Raw genomic sequence first — 25396 nt, 5'->3', positions numbered from 1 at the left:
GGAGGCAGAGGCCCCACAGCACTGCCAGCCTACCTTATCAATACAAGGCTAATGATTGCCTGTACAATTTTTGGAGGCTTATCAAGTCTATAAGAAATCAGGGCCAAAATACACGTGGTACTGTGTCTTTAAATGTGATTCAACTTAAATCACAAAAGAAAAAAGGAAAATGGAGTCTATGAACAGTCCCAACATCTTCAACAACAGGGTGCAGGAAGAGACTGCAAAGAGGGCCGATTGCCGTTCCAGGTGGAGCTCCTTCACCATGCCCTGAATCTGTTTGTAACAGGGATGGGGAATGTCAGCCCCAGGGGGCAAATGCCATCATCTCTATCTGCCCCTTGGCACTATGCCTATGCCCCATCCACTCTCCAGCCCTGCTTTGCATCCTCCTTGAGTGCTTTTGCCTAGCTGGAATATATTCCTTGACTTGGATAATGCTTGTTGCTTGCCAGGAGGGAGCAAAGAGGAGGGTGCCCAAGTGTGAAGAAACTAGCTTACCAGACAAAGACAAAACTTACATTAGTTCCTCTGCCCACTTTTGCCTCTAGCCCCACACAGCATTGGAATGTGGCCCCCAAAAGGCTGCCTAAAATGGAATGTGGCCCTAAGGGTGAAAAGGGTTCCCTTATCCCTCGTTTTACCTTGGTCTGCTTTCCTTTCCTTTTCTTTGGCCACCTCTTTTCTGAAACCCAGTTCTTATTCCAAATTCCACCTGGCCTAGCTTACCTCTTCCCTGCCATAACCTGGTTTCCATGTCCTGCCTGCTGAGGCCTGGTCTAGCTATGCCATCCTATCCTGACCGGTGAGCAGCTTTTAAGATTCAACCCTAATTAGTATGGAAATTTGCTTTCTTAGGAAAGGCATAATCCAATTATCAAATAATAGCAAAATATTAAGAGAGCAATGAGATTAGACAATGTTCTTCATCTAGAAAAAAACCAAGAGGACAGAAACATGGAGTGTTTATATATACACCGTGTTTCTCCAAAAATAAGACACCATCTTATATTTATTTTTCCTCAAAAAACAACAACTATGGCTTATTTTCAGGGGGTGCCTTATTTTTTTAAATTAAGTATGGTATAGTTTAACCTACAAGGTTAAACTGTCTATCACTATGGCTTATTTTCGGGGTATGGCTTATATTCCTTGAATGCTTAAAAAATCCTGCTATGGCTTATTTTATGGCTACGTCTTATTCTCGGAGAAACAGGATATATATATATATACACACACACACACACACACACACACACACACACACACACACACATGAATATTCTAGCAAAACATAACTCACCCACTCCCAATTTGAGGGACAATTGTCAAGGTTCGCCAATGTCTTCAGCATTATTTTTTTAAAGTCTGATTATTGTTTTCTAAACTACCTATGCAAAAACAGTACCTGCATTCAAGCGTGGACAGAGGCGAGAACACTTTGGGATAACAATAAAACTAAAATTGATTCCACCACAATGGAAATTGATTCCATTACCAACACCACAATGTGTTATAACCAACTGAAAGAAATATTTTCAAGGTCAGACAAGGGATGTGACAATGCAAACATAGCATCAAAGCTTTCGAAGGGAAACTTTGGTTAAGGCTCTCTTCTTCTCTCTCCGTTACAACTGGAAACTTTTCACAATACTAACAGGGCATTATATTTGGTTCCATTTCTGAAACATAAAATGAAAGATACAAATCGCCACACAGTAAGAATTCGTGATGGTGGTCATGATGGGATGCAGTCCAGCTGAATAAAATCCACCTTTGTGTACCACACCGTTCATAGGTGGTTATATACATATATGTAGTTGGTGTACCATAGTAACTAGGGGTGCAGACTATTAAGTCCCCAAATCAAATCTTACCTCTGCTATTAGCACACTAGAAAATCTCAGAGAACCCAATACTGCTCAGTCTCAGTCCAAACCCATTTTATCCCCAATGTGAACATAAATCAGTAGCTCTGATGTTAGTAATGTACTAGGTATGTTCAGAATTAGCCAGGCGCCAGGCACATTTTGCAACTATCAACCACTTGTTTTACGCCTTATCAAAAATGCTTAAAATGGAATTGGAAGTCCAAATATAGCTCATACGAACTTTTCGTTACCTAGTTCTACCTTAATCTGCTGGGGCAAACTTCAGTTAAAGTTGCTGATTATTTACTGTATCTATAGCTTACCCCATCCTTCTTCCAAGGAATCCAGAGCAATGCACGTGGGGTTGCTCTGCTTTACGGTAGCAACCCCATGAGACAAGTTAAGCAGAGAGACAGTGACAAGCCCATTGCTACCCAGTGAAGGTCCTGACTGTCTGGAGATGTTAACCAAGGACTCCTTGACCCTAGAACAACATGCAATCAATTCCCATTCATTTGGGTTCTCTTTCAGAGATAGCCCCTTCCCATTTAGCTGCACAGTGATGTTGTGGTTATCCAGGACCGGTTCCAAAGTAGGAGAAAAGTACATGCAAAACGGGAACTTTGCTTTCCAAGTGGTTTGTCTCTGTGGTAGTAAAAACAGGCAACAAAGCCACAACTGCACACACAAGTCCCCCCCCCCCCCGTTGACACATATGCAGATTTTGGCTTAACTTCCTCCCCCTGCATTGCTACTTCTCCTTAAATAGGTAGCCCAGTGCATCTACCAAAAAAGAAAAGAAAAGAAAAGACAGGGACAGAGAAATGGACACACGGTGCCCCCGCTGAAGCCTATTTTCAAGAAACCTGCAGATGGACATTAATGGCAAAGGGGGCAGAGAAATTAAAAGGAACAAGCGAAGGAGAAGAAAAATTACTCTGGATATGAAAAGCGAAGGCGAATTAATGAGGTAGGAAAAACCCAACAGCTGCGAGATTGTTCAAAGGAATAGAGAGGACATAGCAAGCCAAGACTATTAATGAGGAGAACCAGAAACCAGAAAGGGTGAGTGGCGGTGAACTGTCAAGGTCAGAGGCAGGCTACAACAGGAAAGAGTTAAAAACAGGCATCTGTTGCACACCAAGACCCTTCCTAGGTACTGCCTTGTTTTGAAAGTAGCAAATAGCTACAAAAAGTGCCATCATATAAAGTAACAAAACTCCATAGATTCCATTCTGCAGCTAAGAGTTCCACAAGCCAAGCATATACCATGTCACAACACACAGAATTTTATTGCATTAGCCGGTTGGCCATAGCACATAACACATAAAACATTTTTTAAAAACAAACAAACAACTAGCGGTAACCTAGTAACATTCTCCAATGGACAAAACACACATATACCATGTCCCTTTGGGCCACCCTGAGCCTATGCCAACTGGATTCACTGGTTGTCCCCCAAGCTCTCATTTTTAACTATGGGACAAACATGTGACAAGACTTGGTTAAATTCACAGGCTACTCCATAAATGTGATTTATTTCCAGTTAAGATCACAGCTGTCAACCCTCCCGTTTTTTTGCAGGAAACCCCCTTATTTCAATCCGTTTCCTGCTGCTATCCCGGATTTCAAAGCAGCTCCTCTCCCTCCGTGCTGGCCAGGGAGGCTCCACTTGGTGCCCCCCCCCACGAGCGAGCAAGCAGCCAGCCGCCGCCCAGTAAAACGCCTTGCTCGGTGGCTGGCTGCTCACTCACTTGCCGAGTGCTGCCAAAAATCACCTCTGCGCATGCCCAGGCATGTGCAGAACCGATTTCCGGTGCCGCTCTGCCCATGTCTGGGCACCGGAAATCGCTTCTGCACAGCCCGGCACCAGAAGTCGCTTCTGCGTATGTCCAGGCATGCGCAGAAGCGACTTCCGGTGCTGCGCCGCTGGGTGAGGCTGCTGATCCCTTATTTTCCAATCCGTAAGTTGACAGCTATGGTTAAGATGAGGTGAGTGATAAGCAAAAGACTTGTTGAAATGTGTGCAGTTGTGGAGAAGGGTTGAACTTACTGGTAAAAGTGCCTTCTTTTGTGTGTGAAAGGTCCCAGATTCAATCTCCGACATCTCCAGGTAGGGATGGAAGAAACTCCCTCTTGAAACCCTGGAGAAGTACTGCTAGTCATTGTAGAGACACTGCTGAGTTAGATGGTGAGGTTGAACAGTAATAATAGCCTGCTCTTCATTGAATATTTTCAATCCCAGTGTGAGGAGCAAAGTAATAAAAATAAACAGAGACAAATCAAAGCATCTGGACCAATGCAGCATCCTAATGAGCACAGTCCACTCCATGCATATTGTAAGGGTTGTCCAGCACTTGACAACCCCTACTTTTGCTACTGGAAGCTACCTGGAAGATGGACCATACCAGCGTTCGAAATTGGCCAGGCACCAGGTGCATTTTGCACCTCGCCAATGGCCACTTGTGACCAAGTGAAGATGCCTGGGTGCCAGGATGGTGCCTGACATCTCCACCATCTGGAGGTGCATACCTGGGGATAGTTGGATCTTGACTGTTTTCATACGCTAGCCACACATCCTGTACAATTCTGTTAGATTTCAAATGTACAATCAGAATAAATTTCAGGAACCAAAAAGTTGTACTTAAAAATATGGCTTTTGAGCAGCTAGGCATTCTGTTTTGGTGATGGTAACCCTGGTTTAAGGAGCCATTTGGCGCCTAACATATATACCTGGGTTTCTAACACTGGACCATACATGGGTCCTAAGTTAGGCATAGGTCTGAAGGTTATAAAGCTGAAAAAGGCAGCCTCAAGTAGTACTGGTCTCTCACAGAAACAACAGCAACCTTATGAATAAATTGATGACCATAAGCAGTTGAAGTGTGACATAGATTGAGGGATTTGTGGTTCTTTTTTCATATATACTTTTTGTAAAAGGTCCTCTCGGTAAAATGATTGGTCACCCTCCTTCTTGCCACAACGTCTTGTTTGTTGTGGGAACACTGGCACATGGGAGTGAACAAAGGACCATGGCAAATTTAAGGGATTCAAGCAGGGACAGGTGTTCAGCGAGGTACCCCAGATGCAGGGGATAGATACAAATGCAATTAAAGGCTTGATTAATGATCCAGAAGAGTGAAAACACATACTGGTGAATTCACCAATGATGTAAAATGAGAACTGGTAGTCGCAATGAGCGAGTTAACTGGGTATTTCATACAAATGAGGTTTTTTTTTTTTAAACTACACCTCTCAAAGAGGTAGAAGAATGAATGCTGAACCATTCAGAAATGGTCTAACAGAAACACACATACACAATGGAAAGGCAAGACACAGAAAAAGCTGCCTGTTAGGAAATAGCATGACTTTCCCCTCCCATGCTTTCCTTGTGAAACTGTGGTGAATTCTTCTTTCATAGCTGAGTACTCCATTTATAAAGAAAGCTCCACTGGGAGACTGAGTGCTAAGCAGAGACAGTCCTCAGTGGACTATATTCAAGTGCCTAATGAAGAATACTTCTGGACACAATTTGATGCAACACTGGAGCTGAGATAGGACATCCTAATGATTACTCTGCTTCCCAGCTAATCGTGGCCTCAGAAGCAGCTGTCAGCATGAAATGCAATAATACAACGTATGTTAAGGCAAACTGGATAAACAACACAAAGGCATATAATACCATCCATGCAATTAGAAAGCAAACAACAAATGGCTGTTTTTTAAAAGGGAAGGGATACTGCTCAAGGAAGAGCAATAGAAATTGCCTGGGACGGGAGACATAACTGATGCTCAAGAAAAAATTAGAATACACATTATTGCATATTACAAAACAACAACAACAACAACTGTTCATGTGGTGGACAGACAATTAGAAACACTTGAAGGATATAAGCAAAAGAATTAAGGGGGGTATTAGTAAAGTCAAAGGGAACATGGCATTTTTAGAATGTGAGAAGTAGGGACAAAGAAGAATATTCTGAATTACTGTTCTGGAAAGATGTTGCTACTAAGCTACATGAAGGCATGGGGTGGACCTCTTCCTCTAGAGCTTCACATCTCTTACCTAGGTACCATTTGTACCCTCTTCACACAGTACCCAGTTAATGGAATTCACTTCCCCAAGATCTGAGAACAGCCACAAGTTTAGATGGCATTGAAGAGGGAACAGATTTGTTTGTCCTCCTTGATTTTGCCTATCTACTGCTATTAGCCATGTAGGTAAATGGAGCCTGCCATGTTCCGACACAGTATACCTTCTGACTACCAGGTGGGGAACAGCATCTGGGGAACTGCTATACCTTCAGGCCCTGCTTGTGGGCTCTCTTGGAAGTATGGGGGAGGGTCACTGCAGGAAATCCAAATGCTGCACTAGAAAAACACACTGTTGCAGCAGGACTCAAACTAAGCACTGGTTTTCAGATTAAGTTTAAAAGCTGTGCCTACACAGGCGCTAGACTGGTGTGTGTGTGTGTGTGTGTGTGTGTGTGTGTGTGTGTGTGTAATTCCATATGGCAATCACAATCCTAACAGTGTTCTTTTATTTTCTATGAACATTAAAAATGTTGATGATGCACCAGAAATGTGATCGTGCCATTTCAGGAGGTGCCTATTATGAATTTAAAGGAAAGATGACACTAGAGTCATTTATGCCTGTGGAAAAGAGCGATTAGGAGACTGAATAGATTTTGTACCTTCACAATATGACCAAGTTGCAGTCTGGATCCCCTTTTGCAAAATGTGTAATGCTATTTATTATTAATATTTTAATATCACTTTCTCAATTCACAATTATTATTATTTTTTGCTTAAAGATCATATTATATTGTTCCCCCACCTCCACAATTATTTAACTGTAAGTCAGATCCAGGTATTTGAAGACAGACAAATAGGCATGAACCTAATCCAGGAATATGCATTTCAACATGATACAACAAACAAAATGTTTAAGCAGATATAAAATAACCAGTGGATATTGAAAATGAATGAATATTTATAGTTTGCATACATCTAAATACCTATAAATTGGGGTTTGGGGTGGTAAAATGGAATGAAAACATTTTAGATTAGATCCACCAAGACAACAAAGAATATTCCAGCAATCTGCTGCCATTGTTAACCTGCATAAACAGCAGCAAGAGAAAAATGGCTGGGAATTGCCTTCTTTCTCCCCCCCCCCGCCCCCTGCCCCACCCCCATTTCACTGCTTCCCTGTGTGACTATGTTACCAATAAATTGGTTACAAAAGAGGGAAGATATTGTAAGCATACCAACAACAATGTGGGATGAGAAAAAATATATTGCTTTATTTTTCCATGGGAAAATTTCCATTTCCTAAGTTTGTTGATAAAAATGAATGGATGCCAGTTGTAAACACAGTATTAAACAATCTTGGCAGATACAAAGTGTTTAGCTCCATTTACTACCGGTAAACACAAGTAAAATAAACATGGTACATTAGATCACTAGATAACCCTCAGAATGCACTGGACATGTTTCTAATTCGATCCCCCCCCCTCCGAAAACTCACATCACTGAATACTATGCATCCCATTCTATCATCAAGGTGAATAGGGAACTCCATCTGCACATCCAGTCGCCACAGCGACAAGGGAGCCCTGAATTAGATTTTAAAAGGCTACTGCATTCCCTATTACAACTTACAATTTGCAGAGAGGATCTGCTGAAAATACTCTAGAAGGAGACTTGATTGGATGATCTAGGATTGCTCTTAAATAGCGACCCCAACTTTATGGAACAACTTGAACAGGGAGGTCAGTTTGAGCAGATACCTGCAGGCCTTTAAGTGCTATTGTAAAATGTTTCTATTATTATTATCATCAAAGAATGCCCTCTCCCAGGCTGACACACACACACACACACACACACACACACACACACACACACACCCCAAGCTTGTGAGGGCACTGGAACTACCAAGAGGCCCCAAGGAGACAGTCTTTCAGATATTTAAAGCCTCTGTCATTTACACTGGCCTGAGCACTCTAAGTTAAGCCTCAACATGAGCTGTGGACCAGAGCAGCTATCTTGAAACAGGAGTTTGTATTTTTTAAAAGAAGGTTGAAAGATGTTATAATGTCTATATGGGTTGATGTTTCACTGCATCTGTTTGTTGATTTTGGCACTTAATAAATATTTCGTTTTTATTTAATTTGATTAATATGGATGTGGACCACCTGAAGAACATTTTGATAGGAAAATGGAGTCCTACTCTATCTACAGAAAGAGTCTGCATATCTCTGGAATAATCATATTTCTTTCCGTCTGGAATGTATTAGTATTCTAGATTCTCGGTTCGGCCTTCAGGGTGGCAACACAGTTGGAAAAGTGAGAAATGGAAAATAAATGCATGTCACATCATAAATGTCTTGTTGTTATCAACAGGTAGACTATTTTCTTTCAAACGTCTAATATTAGGATCCTGACATCTCACGTTTTCTATACATCGGGTCTAGAGGGTAACCAAGCAAGCAACTTTTCAAATCAAATAAACTTTCAAATGAGATTGTAGAAGAACTGAGCTGTTCTAAATTTATAGAGCTAACATCTCCATTACACAGCAGTAGGTTAAAATACTACGGAATATAATGTTTGTTATTCCGTGTGTTCCTTTATCCTTTTCACATTCAGATGCACATCATTGTCAGTGGCCATCATTAAGTGCTTGTCTCATTAGAGTCACCTTGAGCAAGTTAAAAGAAAGCCAATTCCAAACAGCTATTTTCTCAACACGAAAACAAAACAGTAACATGGACTGCAACAATGTACTTGGTGATTTCAGTGAGGTTCGCACACATCAAATGGGCCTACAGCCATAAAATGAAAACATTAGTCAGTTTAAACCATCGGTCAGCTGGGGAAGAGTTGAACACCCAGTGATTTCAAAGAGACGAGAACTGCAAAGATCATATTCAAGTCTCCCTTACAATTGGTGCTGTGAAATAGCCATTCATTTCAGTAGAGTTTTCACAAGAGCCCTGCCCATGAGCTATCAAAATGCTCATTGTACAGCAACACCGCTTGATAGATTGCACCCCATGATGCTTTAGAAGAGATGCTATGTCATTTTTTATGGTGTTGCACTTAGAAGCAACTAATTATATGCTGCTCTCCTGGAAAGTTGGGTCCATTTATCCCATTTTGTCTTTCCATGTAGGTATTCTTGAGTCTTAAGTGCCACCTGTTGGAAGCAAAGTATGTTTCAAATGCACTTACCCACATCAGGTTCGGCACACTCGTGGTAAAATTTCTATGCATGAAGCCTGCACATGTTTCTGTCTGCCTGTAATATTTGGAATAATGCCCTACCTCGAAAGGCAATGGGATTAATGAGCCTTGCACTGGCAGAGTTCTTTTTAAGGATCACAGCCATCAGAGTTTAGTATGTATGAGGATTAGCTAGGCACGAAATCTATTGTGGGGAGGAACTGGCATTTCCCCAATATCTTTTTTTTTTTGAGCCAGCTTTTCTTTTTCTTAAAGATCAGGAGGAAACAAAATCACACTAAAAAGTGTAACCCTGCTTCATTGTACACAACAATCAATTAGCAGACTGCTACAATTAACTTTGCAAGCTTCACTACACTTTGAGACAAGCAAAAACGGCAGAGAACTACGTGAGCCTTCCATTTACCCCCATCTCAAAATATCTGCTGTTACCAAACACAGCTATGACTAATATATATACTGGTCACGTTTGTGGCTTGTCATGGTTTATCGTGAATGAGCAGTGTGCTGATGAATGCTGCCTACTCACTCTCACTTCACCCCTCCCTCTGACGCAAATAGAAGATACAAACTAGGAAGCCACAATTAAGCTTGGCTTTCTGTGACATCCCAGCCCAGGATCCTTGACAAGACAGAGGTTCATAAGTAAACAACAAGCCATGGTTTGAAACTGAATTAAAACTGACTATGGCTTCTTGGTTTGTTTTCCACCCACATCAGAGGAACAGCAAAGTGGGAATGATGCACCAGTGTGAGGCTTGTTCACAATAAACTATGGTAAGCCAGCAACCCTAGCTTATTGGGATGCACGAATGCAACCACTGTTAAATATTTTGTGGAAATGACATAGTTAAATCAATTTAAGGCAATTATGCTACTGTATCTATTAAATGAAAGCTAGTATTGCTTTGTTGCTGCCCACACCAACACAGGAACATTTCCCTTAACATGGGTTTTCATGCCATTGTACTTGTAACCCAAAATATAATCCTTGAAATCTGCATGGCAATTGTGGGAACTCAAGTAGAAATGGAAATGGCTCATTATACTCACACTCCTGAACACAATGTTAAAACTAAAACTTGACAAATATTCAGCTTCAGAATGGTTAAGCCTGGTGCTAAAAAGGCCCATTATAACCAAGCTTTTAGGGTATATAGCAAATTTGTTGCGCTACTTGATTTGCAGTCCTGAACCAACTTTACAGTACTTCAACTGGCACAAATGGGACTACTCAATAATAACTTGCTTGCAGATGCATCCAAAATAATATGTGTAGACAGAAGAAATATAACATTAAACCACCAAATGTTCAGAGTACTAAAACCTTGTGGTATAGTTCATTGTCATATAAGCCATATTTTTCTACTTTTAAGCTAGGAGATACTATTTAAAATAATTTTAAGTTGTTTTGAATTACTAGATGTTGAACAATGTAAGGTAGGCAAATGAATACAAAATTAAATTGTGTTCTGTAAATTAACTCTAGGGTATTACTTTCTGAACACAGGTTATTCTGCTGTTTAGCACAGTGCTTCTACAATGAAGTGAGACATAATTGTATAGAATTAATGTTAAACACACTCCTAATTGCTAATCTTCAGTGTGGTACATCAGTATGTAAATTGGTTGTTCCCTGTTCTTTATTACACAGCCTTACAAATGCCTGGGTTTCTGCTGCTCAAACAACCCTTTTGCACTCTGCCTAACAGATTAAGTTTTGTTATTAGTTTTAACCATGCCACTTAGCAGAATACGTATGCATTAACAAGCCAACACTGTCACATTTCCTTGCTTTTAAGATTTTCTCGCTATGACTACTCCCTTATTCCCTCCGTATCAAAATTTCTAACTGCTGGAGTACGGAACAAAGGATTTAACATTAGCACACAAAATCGCTTGCATCAGTCTAGAATTCTGCATTAGATCAGACTCCACCAAGCGAACTTCCGCCACAGTCCAGAAAAGAGGCTGCAACTGTCCATGGTGCTGAAACATACAAACCTCTCATTTTCTCTTTTCCGTTACCAAACCCCGTACTACCGCCACAAAGCCTGGCGTTTTTGCACCCCTCAGGTGGCATTTATGTTGAATTACTACGCCTGTGCGATTTGACAAGTTTCTTCATTAGTAAAATAAATAAGAGAGAGCTAAGAACATACGACCCCCTCACCCCCCACTCTAATAATAATTCAGGACGCCACAATCGGGTTCGTGTCTGGAGTTCGAGATCATGGCTTTGCAAGAAGTGATCATCCCAATCGGACTCGGAGTGGCTGTGCGCGTGAAAATGCATGCCTAAACACGCGTTTCTCAGAGCCGGAAATGTTAATTAACGTTTGAATGCAGCTGCTGCTCCTTTCCAATTCTCGAAACAGGCAAGCACTCTGCAAGGCGTAGAACTACCCCCCCCCACCTTATAGAGGGGTTTCCCTCTATAAAGGTGCGACCCCTCCTTTTTTAAAAAACAAATAACTGTTCTTTTGTTCTTAAATGCCAGGGATGGAGGGGGACATTTACATCTAACCCCGCGCAAGATTGGATGGGGGGGCGGCGGCTGGAGAGGGTAGATGGGGTGGCAACAAAGAGCCATACGCGGGGGGGGGGATTAATTTCGCATTAGCAAGCCCGATGGGGGTGGGGCGAGGCGGCGGCAGCAAGAGCACGGGCCGCTTTGCGCTGAGATGAGCTCCCCCTCCCTACCCAACCAAGCCCCGCACCTTCCACTCACCGTCCCTATCGCAGAGCTGGATCGCCTCCAAGCTGAGGTTCTTGATGACATCCTCGCAGGGGCTGCTCGGGCTGCTCATATGGTGATCCAGGCGAGGCACCTCCATTGTTTCCCGCGCCCCCCACCCTCCTACTTCTTGCCTTTCGGGTTTATTGCTCTTTTACCCTCTTCCCTTTTCCCCCCTTTGAAACAGGGGGCTGTCAGGGGATGGGGGGGAAAAGCGAGCGCTGGAAAGGAGGAGGGGGGCGCACGCTTTGCGATCAGCGGCGACGGCAGCAGCTACTCTCTCTTGGTGCGCCTTCTCCCTCCCTCCCTGTCTGTCTCCGTCTCTCCAGGCTGGCTGCGAAACTGCGGGGTGCAGCAGGGGCGTGCGCGCTCTCGCGCTCTCTCTCTCCCTTCCCTCCCCGGGACTGGCTGGCAGGCGGGCGGCGGGCGCGGATTGGAAGGCAGGCGCGCGCGGCGGACGGGGGGGGGGGAGAAAGCGAGAGCCGGCTGCCTGTCCCTGCAATGGAGCCGAGAGCAAGGGAGGAGAGGGGGGAGGGGGGAGAGACGCCGCTCGCGCTCGGCACGCCTGAGCCTGGCGGAGCGAGCGGGGGGGGGGGCGGTAAGCTGGCCCTTTAAAGGGGCCGCGCGCCACTCTTGCTGAGTCAAGGCTGGCGCTTGCACCGACATCATGATCTCTCTCTCCCACCCCTCCCCACCCCGGTGCATGTAACGCAATGCACTGCGTTGCCTGCAGGCAGCTTTCCCCCTCTCCCAGAGGAGGGAGGGGGAGCTGCGACGGCGGGCGCCTCAAGTCTCCCCGTCGCTCCTTATGTAATGGGTTTATCAGGGAATTAAAAGCAGCAGCAGGAGCTGCAAATAAAGTTCTAATTCCCCCAATGCGCGAGCACGCAGTTCCCGCCTTTTTCTGCGCCCAAGCAACGCTGCTCTTGGCGGGAAGAGCCGCTTGGCTCCTCCCCCTCAGTTATTTAGGCAAGCCAGTTCCTGAGCTGGGGGTGCGGTGCGGGGGAGGACAATGGGCCGCAGCACGTTTCGAATTATGTTCCCTATCGCTTGGTTAGGGAAAGCGTGCTGCCTTAAATAGCGATGTAGTTGTTCGACGTCAGCAATTCATCCTAGGTTTGGATAGGTATGTTGCTTTGATGTGAATAGCGTGGCTACGGAATCGATCTTCTTTTGATACGTATAAAAATAAAGCCATATGCCGAAATGAAAACAATACTTGAGAGATCTTGCAGACAAGGAAAAAATGGCCCTGGTTTTGGAGGAATGATCTGCATGCATTCCTTTTCTTATTTTTAACCCGCTTTGTTCCCCAGAGAGTGGTGCCTTGGCCTGGACTTCCTCTGTAGTCTTTCACGGGACACTTGCCAAGTGTCACCTTCACCTCCTCCCATTCTGCCACATTTTATACTCGAGGACAAATCACTTGAAGCCAGCTCACATATTACAAACTTCCTAGGGTCCTCATTTTGGCAGATTGCCTGTCCAAGCCAAGTTCGAAGAACCCTAAAAAGGGAGACCCTCAAAGTTGCCCATTGACAATAAGCACTTGACCAGACAGCAGACACAACAGCTACACTGTTATATTGAGGGGGATTGTGACTCTATTTAAATGGCAGTTATTGTTTCCAAGTGTGCATCACTATGTACAAGTTAGCATTTGCAGGATTTATACAGATCTGCTTTTCTTTTGTCCTCTCATTTGGTGATGTGTAAGTGCCCATCCTACTACCCTGCAACCTTTTCTTCTGCCCCACTCTTCATGAGAGAGAAAGCAACAGAATTTCAGTAAGTAATGAAATTCCATGGAGAAGAACCTCCCTCTGCATGGCTCTGAAGGCAAGTGCCTCCATGCATACTGATCACTTGATGGCTTTAATGTGCATCAGTTATTTTTCAAAATGTGAAATAGCCTTCACGGTGCTTCCATGAGGAGCTATCCAAAGGTCTGTAGGAATGCAGTCACGTGACAGAAATAATGTCTGATCTGGCATCACGCAAAGATAGGCACTCTGCTCACACAAATAGCTACCAGGAAGCAGCTGCAGTATCTGGTGTTGTTACTGGCCAGGTGTTGCCTTCCTCATAAGGCTGCATTCTGTATTTCTAGGCTGGTTCCATGTAGGAAACCACCTTCTTCCAAGCCTTTAGGCTAAATAAACCATCTATGTGTGGGGAGGGGTATTGTTTTGTTATTATGTACTTTTGCGTTTTTATACTGCAAACCGCCCTGTGATGCTCAGATGAAGGGCGGTATATAAATTTAATTAATAATCATAATATAAAAAGCAGCAGACCTGTGAATCAGTCCTGAGAAAAAAAAGATACTGAGCGATGCATTATAAAGTTAAGTGCAAAGAAGCATCGTTTGACGCCAGTGCAAAAAGAAAAAGCCAAGATGCAGAAAACTAAAGAAAACCCCCAGAGGCAATTTAATGACCTATCCAAGAAACATTGCAAAAATGACAACAAATACATCAATTTCAAATCAAAAGAGTGTATGACTGACTGTGATTTTCATATCAAAATCTAGTTTCCAAGGGTGTAGTCCAGGGGTCAGCAAACTTTTTCAGCAGGGGGCCTGTCCACTGTCCCTCAGAGCTTGTGGGGGGCCGAACTATATTTTGAAAAAAAAAAAAGAATTCCTATGCCCCACAAATAACCCAGACATGGGCGTACCCAGGATTAAAACTAGGGGGGGCAAGGGGAGGGGCCAAGGCACGGAAGGGGAGGGGCCACAAAGTGGGCGGGAACAGTGAACTCGCGCTCCGCCGGGCTGTGCCCCTCCCTAGAAGCAGGGCTGGTGGGCAGAGGCGGAGCCCAGCCCAGCGGAGCGCGAGTTCAGCGTTCCCGCCCGCCGCGCCGCGCTCTCTGGTTCCCCGCCGCGCTTGGCCTTGCCAGAGGGCGCGACGGGGAGCTGGAGGGAGGGCGCAGCGCGGCGGGCGGGAACGGCGAACTCGCGCTCCGCCGGGCTGTGCCCCTCCCTAGAAGCAGGGCTGGTGGGCGGAGCCCAGCCCAGCGGAGCGGAGCGCGAGTTCGGCGTTCCCGCCCACTGCGCCGCGCTCCCTGGTTCCCCGCCGCGCTTGGCCTTGCCTGAGGGCGCGCCGGGGAGCTGGAGGGAGGGTGCGGCGTGGCGGGAATGGCGAACTCGCGCTCCGCCGGGCTGTGCTCCGCCTCTGCCCACCAGCCCTGCTTCTAGAGTAGGGCAGCTGCCCTAACTTGCCCCGTGGTGGGTACGCCCTTGAACCCAGAGATGCATTTTAAATAAAAGGACACATTCTACTCATGTAAAAACACCAGGCAGGCCCCACAAATAACCCAGAGATGCATTTTAAATAAAAGGACGCATTCTACTCATGTAAAAACATGCTGACTCCTGGACCGTCCGTGGGCCGGATTTAGAAGGCGATTAGGCCTTAGTTTGGGGACGTCTGGTGTAGTCTATGTATTTGGAGGCCACCATTGATGGTGAGTCATCGCAAACAGCCCAGCTCCAGCAGGGAAACCCCAGATGGAAGTTCCCTTTTAGGTTGGTCCTTAGGGGTCTGATGAAGGTGAAGGCACTACCCATGGGTGATTGGTTGTGGATGGGCTTGCTCCTAGCCTGGAGAAATGGCGTGTGTGTGTGTGTGTGTGTGTGTGTGTGTGTGTGTGTGTGTGTGTGTAATAAATAAATAAATAAATAAATAAATGAATGAATAAATAATAATTTGTTCTTTATACCCCGCCCATCTGGCAGGGTTTCCCCAGCCACTCTGAGCGGCTTCCAACAGAAATATTAGAATACACTAATTTCTTAAACATTAAAAGCTTCCCTAAAAAAGCTTCCCTGTAAGAGGGATACCGTAGCTATACTTCTAAGTGTTAAGTGGGATGCTGGGGGCCATGTCTATGCTGAGAACATTGGGGCAGATCATGAATGCATATCCAGTGTGATCAGTATTTTGCATTTTTATATTGTTTCGATTGATTGATTGTACTCTTTTTGTCTTTCTTTTGGATTAATACGCCGTTCTCTGCTTTGGGGTTGCCTTTGGAGAGTATATAAACAAACCCTAGCACAGCATAGTATGTTTCACTTGTTTTTTAACTTTATATTATTTTATTGCTGTAGCACTCCCTGAGACTATGTGGTAAAGGGTGGGTAATAAATCCTGTTAAAAAAACAACAACCCAAAGCAACACATAGTATGTTGTATACAGAAAGTTGGAAAATAAACTGCAAAGAGAGGCTGGGGGAATTCTTCTGTTCTTTTGTTGAAAACACAGCTTCATGTCTGCCCTGACCCACCCACCCACCTTGATTTGCTTTTGGGTGCAAATTGCTGATAGAATTTCATGAATGTCAATGAGGCTGAAAGAACAAGAGGAAAAGGTATAGAGAGAGCCACCACCAGAGAAATCCGACCAGAATTTACATTCACTCAGCTGCTGAACATATTTCAGCTTTTCTCCTGATTAAAAGCCAATAAATACAGATTAAAGATGACAAATTCTACAGTGCTGCATTGGCTTAGTGGGGTGATAACAGGATACGGGGATTTTCACCTCTAGGTCACTGGTTTAAATGCTGATCAGGGCTCAGTTGTGCCTAGAAGTGGCTACCAGCTGTCCAGCGAACACTTCTGAAATGAGTTGGTCTCGGTCCATTTCCTAGCAAATAGCAATTCACTTTCCAATAAACACATTTGGTGCCTTTTTTGCTAGCAGTCCCTCCCCAAGGACTGGAACCAGCTTGTGAGTTTTTGTTCTAAAAAATGAACATTTTTTAAATATCTTGCTCAGTATACCATTTGCTGACACCACCATAGAGGCTTCAGATGAAAATATTGTTTCACGCTCATCGCTTCGCCAAGAGGTACAAAGCTTTGGGGGCAGCCTTTTACACAAGGATCACTTTCCTTGTGAGGAGACAGTACTGGAGAGATTCATGGCACCTTTGTGATATGTTTATTTACAAATATTCAATGAGGAATACTCAGACAAATGGTGTTAGCAATGCTCAGATATTCTTCACTTTCTCCTTCCCTAGATACTGCAAAACCCAGCAAACTGTTTTGTTCCTGCCTACACAGATGGGTGTGTCCAATAACTACTAGCCGTCAGCCATCAGTAATCAAAGCAGTGAAAAGTCTACAAACATTGCCACCTCTAACTTGACACAGTGCAACAGAACTCCCATAACACCACATGGTTTTACTGAGTTGTATTAGGGCTCGGATTCTGACTGAATATCAAGACGGAAAGCAAAAAATGTCCAACACACTAAAAGCTAGAGCTGGAGAAGGGATAAAAGGGATCACATTTCCAGGAATGCTTCTAAGTGCCCCTCATTTAAGAAAAGGAGGAGAGGGGTTCTTTGTTCTTATTCCCTTCTTTATCTTCTCTCAGATTTTTGAATCATAAAACAAATTTGGAAAGGAGTAAACTGGAGTGAAAACTACAAGCCCTGTGAGTGAAAAGAAGGATGGGTCACAGACAAGATGCAACAATGAGCTACAGCCTAAGAGGACAGATAACGGAGTCAGTGGAGGAGGTGAAGAAACTAATAACTGAATGAAGCAATTGAAGCAGAGGATGTGTAGGTAAAAGTGGAAGGATGAATTTCATTTATTCATTGGCTGGCAGTGATTCATTACACTCTCAGTAAGGAGGAGTGAGGGAGGAAGAAATTAGGGGAGAAACAGGGCAATATCCCACATTCAAACTGTCTTTTTTATGTAAAGCATGCCATCATTGCTGCGTTGCTTTATCTTCCTATACCACTGGTTGTTCGAAATTCATACCAGTGGTATTTAACTTCATGGAAATTAGCCAAAATGTACAAAGGAGCCAAAGTAATTGTTGGAGATGTGGAGACCAAACAGGCTCACTGTACCATATATGGTGGCAATGTAGCAAAATAAAGAAATTTTGGGAGGAAATCCACTTTGAACTAGAAAAAATGTTAAGAATCTCATTTATTAGGAAACCAGAGGCATACCTGTTGGGCATTACTGATTCAGATATTCCTAAAAAAATAAAAGATCTTTTTTTTTGTATGCAACAGTGGCAGCAAGAGTTCTTATAGCTACAAAGTGGAAGAGCGACATAATTCCTTCTAGACAAGAGTGGATACAAAAATTGACTGAATATGCGGAATTAGATAGTCGATCTGAAAAAAACAAACAAACCAAGAATTGAATTTGCATCAAAATGGGAGGGCTTCTTAAACAAAATTATACCATGTTAAAATCTGTAGCAGCTTTTGAGTGATCCCAGCAGTTTTTATTAATTGCTTTTATAAATATAAACATTTATAAATTGTGAAAATATTACAGTAATATAAAAATAGTATTTTGATATGGCAGTAAATTCATGTAAAAAGAATTAAGGAATAAATGGGAGGTCGGGTCTAAAAGATAATGAGATTTTTATTTTTATTGTAACATGAAATTGCAATCACAAATTTATGTCATAATTTTCATCTTATTAACAGATTGTGTAAATTTTATTTTCTTTCCTTTTCCCTCGCCTCTTAAGTTGTACCCTTTTCGGTATTGGGGGTTTTTTTTGTATGTAATAAGCATGGAAATAAGCATGAAAAAAAATAAAACAATTTTTTTAAAAAAAGAAATTCATTTTTGTCAGTTTAAGGCAAAGACTGAGAACCTGTGCCCCCCCGCCCCCAATACTGGTGTACTACAACTCCCATTATCCCTGACCATTGACTATGCTACCTGGGGCAGATGGGAGTTGTAACTGAACAATTACTGGAGGGCTACAACTACATACGTGGGGTCACGAAGAGTCGGACACGACTAAACGACTAAACAACAACAACTACATAAAACCACAACTTTTTAATATATTATTAAATTTTTTAAAATTCACATATCCAATTCAAAACATAATAAACTTCTATTTGTTTTTTCCCCAACTTCCCCTCCCATTTTCCATGGTGTATTTAATTTATCCTTCTTGCTGCACCCTGTCTTTTCTTTCTTATATAATAACCACCATACAATAATCATCACTACTTTAATCAATAGCTTCTCAGCGTTGCCTAACATACCAATCCAGATGCAAAACTAAGAAACAAATATTTTATTTGAGTATTTATATCCTGACCTAGTGTAAAGACACAACTCCGAAATGATGATTTCATTGTTGTTGTTTAGTCGTTTAGTCGTGTCCGACTCTTCGTGACCCCATGGACCATAGCACGCCAGGCACTCCTGTCTTGCACTGCCTCCCGCAGTTTGGTCAAACTCATGTTCGTAGCTTCGAGAACACTGTCCAACCATCTTGTCCTCTGTCGTCCCCTTCTCCTAGTGCCCTCAATCTTTCCCAACATCAGGGTCTTTTCCAAGGATTCTTCTCTTCTCATGAGGTGGCCAAAGTATTGGAGCCTCAGCTTCACGATCTGTCCTTCCAGGGAGCACTCAGGGCTGATTTCCTTAAGAATGGATAGGTTTGATCTTCTTGCAGTCCATGGGACTCTCAAGAGTCTCCTCCAGCACCATAATTCAAAAGCATCAATTCTTCGGCGATCAGCCTTCTTTATGCTCCAGCTCTCACTTCCATACATCACTACTGGGAAAACCATAGCTTTAACTATACGGACCTTTGTCGGCAAGGTGATGTCTCTGCTTTTTAAGATGCTGTCTAGGTTTGTCATTGCTTTTCTCCCAAGAAGCAGGCGTCTTTTAATTTCGTGACTGCTGTCACCATCTGCAGTGATCAAGGAGCCCAAGAAAGTAAAATCTCTCACTGCCTCCATTTCTTCCCCTTCTATTTGCCAGGAGGTGATGGGACCAGTGGCCATGATCTTGGTTTTTTTGATGTTGAGCTTCAGACCATATTTTGCGCTCTCCTCTTTCACCCTCATTAAAAGGTTCTTTAATTCCTCCTCGCTTTCTGCCATCAAGGTTGTGTCATCTGCATATCTGAGGTTGTTGATATTTCTTCCGGCAATCTTAATTCCAGCTTGGGATTCATCTAGTCCAGCCTTTCGCATGATGAATTCTGCATATAAGTTAAATAAGCAGGGAGACAATATACAACCTTGTCGTACTCCTTTCCCAATTTTGAACCAATCAGTTGTTCCATATCCGGTTCTAACTGTAGCTTCTTGTCCCACATAGAGATTTCTCAGGAGACAGATGAGGTGATCAGGCACTCCCATTTCTTTAAGAACTTGCCATAGTTTGCTGTGGTCGACGCAGTCAAAGGCTTTTGCATAGTCAATGAAGCAGAAGTAGACGTTTTTCTGGAACTCTCTAGCTTTCTCCATAATCCAGCGCATGCTTGCTATTTGGTCTCTGGTTCCTCTGCCCTTTCAAAATCCAGCTTGCACTTCTGGGAGTTCTCGGTCCACATACTGCCTAAGCCTGCCTTGTAGAATTTTAAGCATAACCTTGCTAGCGTGTGAAATGAGCGCAATTGTGCGGTAGTTGGAGCATTCTTTGGCACTGCCCTTCTTTGGAATTGGGATGTAGACTGATCTTCTCCAATCCTCTGGCCATTGCTGAGTTTTCCAAACTTGCTGGCATATTGGGTGTAGCACCTTAACAGCATCATCTTTTAAAATTTTAAATAGTTCAGCTGGAATATCATCACTTCCACTGGCCTTGTTATTAGCAGTGCTTTCTAAGGCCCATTTGACTTCACTCTCCAAGATGTCTGGCTCAAGGTCAGCAACCACACTACCTGAGGTGTACGAGACCTCCATTAAAACAACATAAAACCATTACAAAAAAAACCTCCACAACTACTGTGAACAGTTTAAAACATATTCAGAAATGCCAAAACAAAGTCTTAAACACCCAGTCTCGGGTCCATGGGCGTACCCAGCATGGGGCAGGGGGGGCAGCCCCCCCAGAAGCAAAAAAGGGAGAGCACAGCACGACAGGCAGGAACGCTGCCTACTCGGCTGAAGCAAAATGGCAGCAGCGGCAGCGAAGCTGCCTCCGTCAAGGGAAACTGGGACCTGGACCAACTTCAGCCCACACTACTTCAAGTCACAGTGAGCACAGGACAGAAAGCGCTGCCCCACAATGCTATGCCACACTTCATTTGCATGCTTCACTGCTGCTGCCTCGTTTTTGTCACTGCTGCTGGTAAAGGAGCGGGCGAGGCAGAAGCACAAATGCGGGTGGCTCCGTGTGCCTCGGCAACGGCTGGAAATGGCCCCCTTCCCTCAGGGGGTGGTGGATATTGACCACGCCTCCTGGGGGATCCCGGCCATGTCATTACCAACCAGCCAATTGGGTGGCTGGGGGTGGGGGGCGTGGCTGGCGTGCCCCCCCATTTTGATCCTGGGTACGCCCATGCTCGGGTCCAAGCAGTTATCATACACTTCTGTACTGACTTGTGCTTGCAGTATCTGGGTACAAACTAAAATAGGTTTGGTGGGGTCATTCTGAATGATAGCTATGGTTCCCTTCCAGGCCTGTGATCCTGTATCCAGTGAGGTTTAGAATCCAGGAGGCTGCTGAACCTGCCAGGCAAGTTTCTTTGTAAGATAATAGCCTTAGCTGACCAGTTAAGTACTGCTATTTGCATGTCCAAAGAGGTTCTTCTGTTGCCATAGAAATAAATAGGCAGGCCTCTTCCCAGCTCACCTGGAGAGCAAGAGGCCGGTGTGTGCGTGTGTGGCTTGGGACTTCCCTGGAAACCTAAAGGTTTCTGTTGGGATGTTAATGCTATGAGCCCTCCATCCTATGCTCTGGTTGCATGTATGTGTAAAAAACGGGACGAATCCTAAGGATACCACAGTCTCCACTGACCTTCATTCCAAGGTAACCAAACCCTGGGTAAGTTTTGGAACCCCTGGCATGTCTTGCCATTCAGAGACTGAGGTGTGTTTATCAGTATTCACAAACTTAGAGCAATTTAAAGTGGACCATGCCATACAGCACTGGAAAAGTGTGTTTTATTTTATTTTTATTACCGGCGAGATTTCCCCCATGAGCAAGAGTCACACACTTGAGAAATCTGTTTCGGTGTTATGCTCTGCAGACTCATATTTCAGATGCTAATAGCCTGCGTTAATTAAATTCCCAGGCTCTTAATTGGCATTTAAGATTATAGTCCTGCTCATAGTTTTGCACAGCTAAATCCCCAGCATTTTTAAATGGGACTTTACCTGTGTGCATAACCACTCAGCGGCAAGAGGGCCTTTTCAAATGCAGTTGCTTTTCTAAGGAGCCATGATTATAACCAGCCATATGGCACCTGGGCCATCCATAATGTTCTGGCAGAGCTGTCATTTCCTAGCAGCTATAAACCGCCATGCTGTATTGCTGTAAAACAGCTATTCTTGTCCCTGAAAGTAGGACCATCACACCTAATTGTAGTGTGGACAGGAGTTACACCAGGGTAGATCTGCACACCTTGTGACCAGTCAAGCCAAACTGAACACACCAGCCGTGTTTTTATAGCAACCTGCTCCTTCCCTCCCTCGGAAGCAATTGCAAGTAATTGACAGTGATGTTCTGCTGGTAAGACCCTGGGGTTGCATAGCTGGCAAAGGAAATGGTCCAATGTGCCATCGTTTCAAGCCACAAACCACATGGTTCTGTCCCAGTTGAATTTATATGCACCTGAAAGTATTGTATAACACTCTCTTTCTAACCGGGAATAGCTGTCTGAGATACGGTCTTATGTATGCTAAAAATAAAAAAACTGAAACCTCAGCATGTAATCAAAACATTTCTCCCTTGATAAATTATACCTGACAGTGATTAGCAAAAATGACACATTATATAATGGGAAGACTGTCAGAGGAAGAGTGGTGTTCAAGTCTACAAAGGCTTGCCATAACAACCACCTGATCGGTTTTCCATACATTCATAATTAGATACAAGTGTATTTACATGCATTGCTTTAATGCATCCCAATGCAAAAATATAATGTATGCATATGCTTAACTTTTTTTCTTTTTTTTAAGCTCAACATATCCAATGGTTACTTGCACTAAGGGCCCTAGAACTCTCCACTGCAGGCACACACAGAAGCAAATGTACTGTACTGGTATGTTTGCTATTACAGTGGTACCTCGACTTACGAACGACTCGACAACCAAATTTTTTGACTTATGAATGGGGGTAATGGCCACCCGCTTACGAATGTCTCAACATCCAGAAAAAACCACGGTGGTTTTAGATAGGGATTTTTCGACTTACGAATTTTTCCGTTTTCAATGCATTCCTATGGGAAATCACGTTTCCAATGGAGTTTTTCAATTTACGAATTTTTCAGCTTACGAAGGTGCCTTCGGAATGGATTAAATTCATAAGTCGAGGCACCACTGTATATAATCTGTAAAGTAGAGTACACCTAGCTGTGGTACTCTGCAGTGTAATGCTGAGTAGAGAAAGCAGCATTTCAAGTCTTTTGCATCCTTTCTGAAGATGTTTTCGACCCAACTCTAAGGATATCAAAATTGTGGACAGAGCCTGGGGCAAAGACCAACAGCAAGCCAAGTCTCCTTGTTGTTTAAAGCAGAGAACAAGACTAATCCAGGCACTTTTGTAAGTGTCAGCTCTTATCACATGGCATCCTATGGCCCTAGTGTGCTTCAGCAGACCTTTTTTTTTTTTGCTGATCTGGTTGGTTAATCTGTAATCCCTTTCCTTTGATTAATATTTTGAGGGTGGAACACATGTAGAAGCAGAATCCCTGCCTGTTATCACTCAGGCCACAGATTCCGGACCTGCTGTCGGCTTATTCCTTAGTAAAGTGTGACTTCCCAGAGAAAACTGGGTAGCCATTCTGTGCTTTTTAAGGAATAGGTGCTTCCAAGAGGTTTAGAGGAGATTCAGGTAATGTGAGGAAAGAGTTTCCGATATTGAACATGGAGCAATCTGGAGGTTCCTTCATCTTGTGCCGAGGACCAAACAGAGCTTTTACGTAATAATTATTGTAGGCAAAATTCTATTTTATTCATTGTACATTGTACTCTTTTAGAGAGTTTGACTCCTTTAACAATCTCTTGCTCATAATCCAGCTAACAGGACCATTTGTATACACTGACTGTGATATCTAAATCCACATATATGTGTTGCCCACCCAAACCATAAATCTGCTTTTTATCCTGGGGAGGCAAAGTTTTAAGACGTGATATTATGGACAAGTGAAACAGATTGGGAGCAACTGCAGGGAAAGCTGAAGCTGAATTCTTATGTTTATGCATGGTATGTGGAAAGAGGAATGTTTGCAGAAGTCCCATTGAAATGAATGGAAGTTAAGCAATGGCACAGCTTCAATAGATTGTTATGAAGGAAGAGTTTTCTTCCAGTGCATTGTGTCCATAATTTATCCTCTTTTTATAAATATGTTAAAGGAAAACAGGATTAAACTTTTTTTATATATAGGATGCTGCTAGGTGCCTGTTCTTGAATGGGTGGAGCAACATTTTTAATTACTAACTGTTGTTCTGATCTATTCAACTGCATTTTGATTCAAGCCAATATGACCCGTAATTTCCCTTAGGACATACTGTGGCCATGTGGAAACATTATTGAATGCCTTGCTAGATATAGTAACTGGATTCCGCTCATCTTCTAGCTCCTAACACTGGAAGAGGGGGCTGAGCTAGGCTTACCTTTCTTCTGTTACGCCCGAGTTCCATTTTACAACACATTGACATAGAAAGCAAGCCTATAGAAAACGAATCTGAATGGCAAGTCTTTCTTAAGGTGGCAAGTATTTCTGAACTAGATGACAGGCCTGCCAAGCTGAAGGTGGCAACTGAACTGCAGCCCATTTGTTAAAATTAAAAGCTTTTTTTTGAAAAATCATGTTAATCAATATGTCAAAGAGCTCAAAAGACAGTTTTGTTCTAGAGGGCAAAGATGCTGCTTTAAAGCCATTTGTATCAGATTTTGCAGGAAGAGCAGAGGAGGAGGAGGAGGAGGAGGAAGAGGAAGAAGAAGAGGAGGAGGAACTGGCTGTTTACATTTAGCTAATAAAAAGCCTCTTGGGAAGTATGATGTCTTGCTAAAATAGGTCTACTGAGATTACTAATGCCAGCACATTACACATATCCTAGCCTGGATGCACCGGGTTTCAATTCAAAGTGCTGGTTTTGACCTATAAAGGCCTAAATGGCTCAGGGCTGCAATACTTTAAGGACTGCCTCTCCCCATATGATCTGGGCCGGATCCTGCAATCATTGTGTACCTCCTCCATGAGAGGTCTGGGCATGATAAAGGGCATTTTCCGCAGTGGCTCCCTGTTTACGGAATGCTCCCCTAGGGAATCTCCTTTTAGGTGCCAAGCGAATGCGTTTCTCTATAACCAGGTCTTTGAATGATTATCATTCTATCACCTTTTAAATGTGTTTGTGGGGGGTGGTTGTTGTTTTTTTTTTAAAAAAATATTATTATTATTATTATTATTATTATTATTATTATTATGTACTTTACGTTCTCATTTTGTATTTTTTTTTAAAACCACATTGTGATCTTTGGATGAAGGGTATGCAAATTTAATAAATAAAATCAAATAAATAAATTGTATTTGTTGTGCTTGGGGGAAATACTGGGGGCACAGG

General features: G+C 43.3%; 1 protein-coding gene across 3 annotated transcripts in view; it reads right to left on the bottom strand.

Annotated features, from left to right (window-relative positions):
• Nucleotides 1-25396, bottom strand: part of PHYHIPL (phytanoyl-CoA 2-hydroxylase interacting protein like) — an 82985-nt gene that overhangs the window by 39134 nt on the left and 18455 nt on the right. Inside the window, exon 1 of one of the 3 annotated variants that reach the window (XM_035138044.3) lies at nt 11851-12180. The exons of the other annotated variants lie outside the window; for them this stretch is intronic. Coding sequence (XP_034993935.1) covers nt 11851-11956 — 106 coding nt within the window. The 5' untranslated portion in view covers nt 11957-12180. Of the gene's footprint in view, nt 1-11850; nt 12181-25396 lie in introns of those variants that run through there. 3 annotated transcript variants of the gene reach the window in all.

Source organism: Zootoca vivipara, chromosome 5 (assembly GCF_965207765.1).
Source record: "Zootoca vivipara chromosome 5, rZooViv2.hap1.1, whole genome shotgun sequence".
Classification (NCBI taxonomy): domain Eukaryota; kingdom Metazoa; phylum Chordata; class Lepidosauria; order Squamata; family Lacertidae; genus Zootoca; species Zootoca vivipara.
This window is presented reverse-complemented; position numbering and strand designations above follow the sequence as displayed.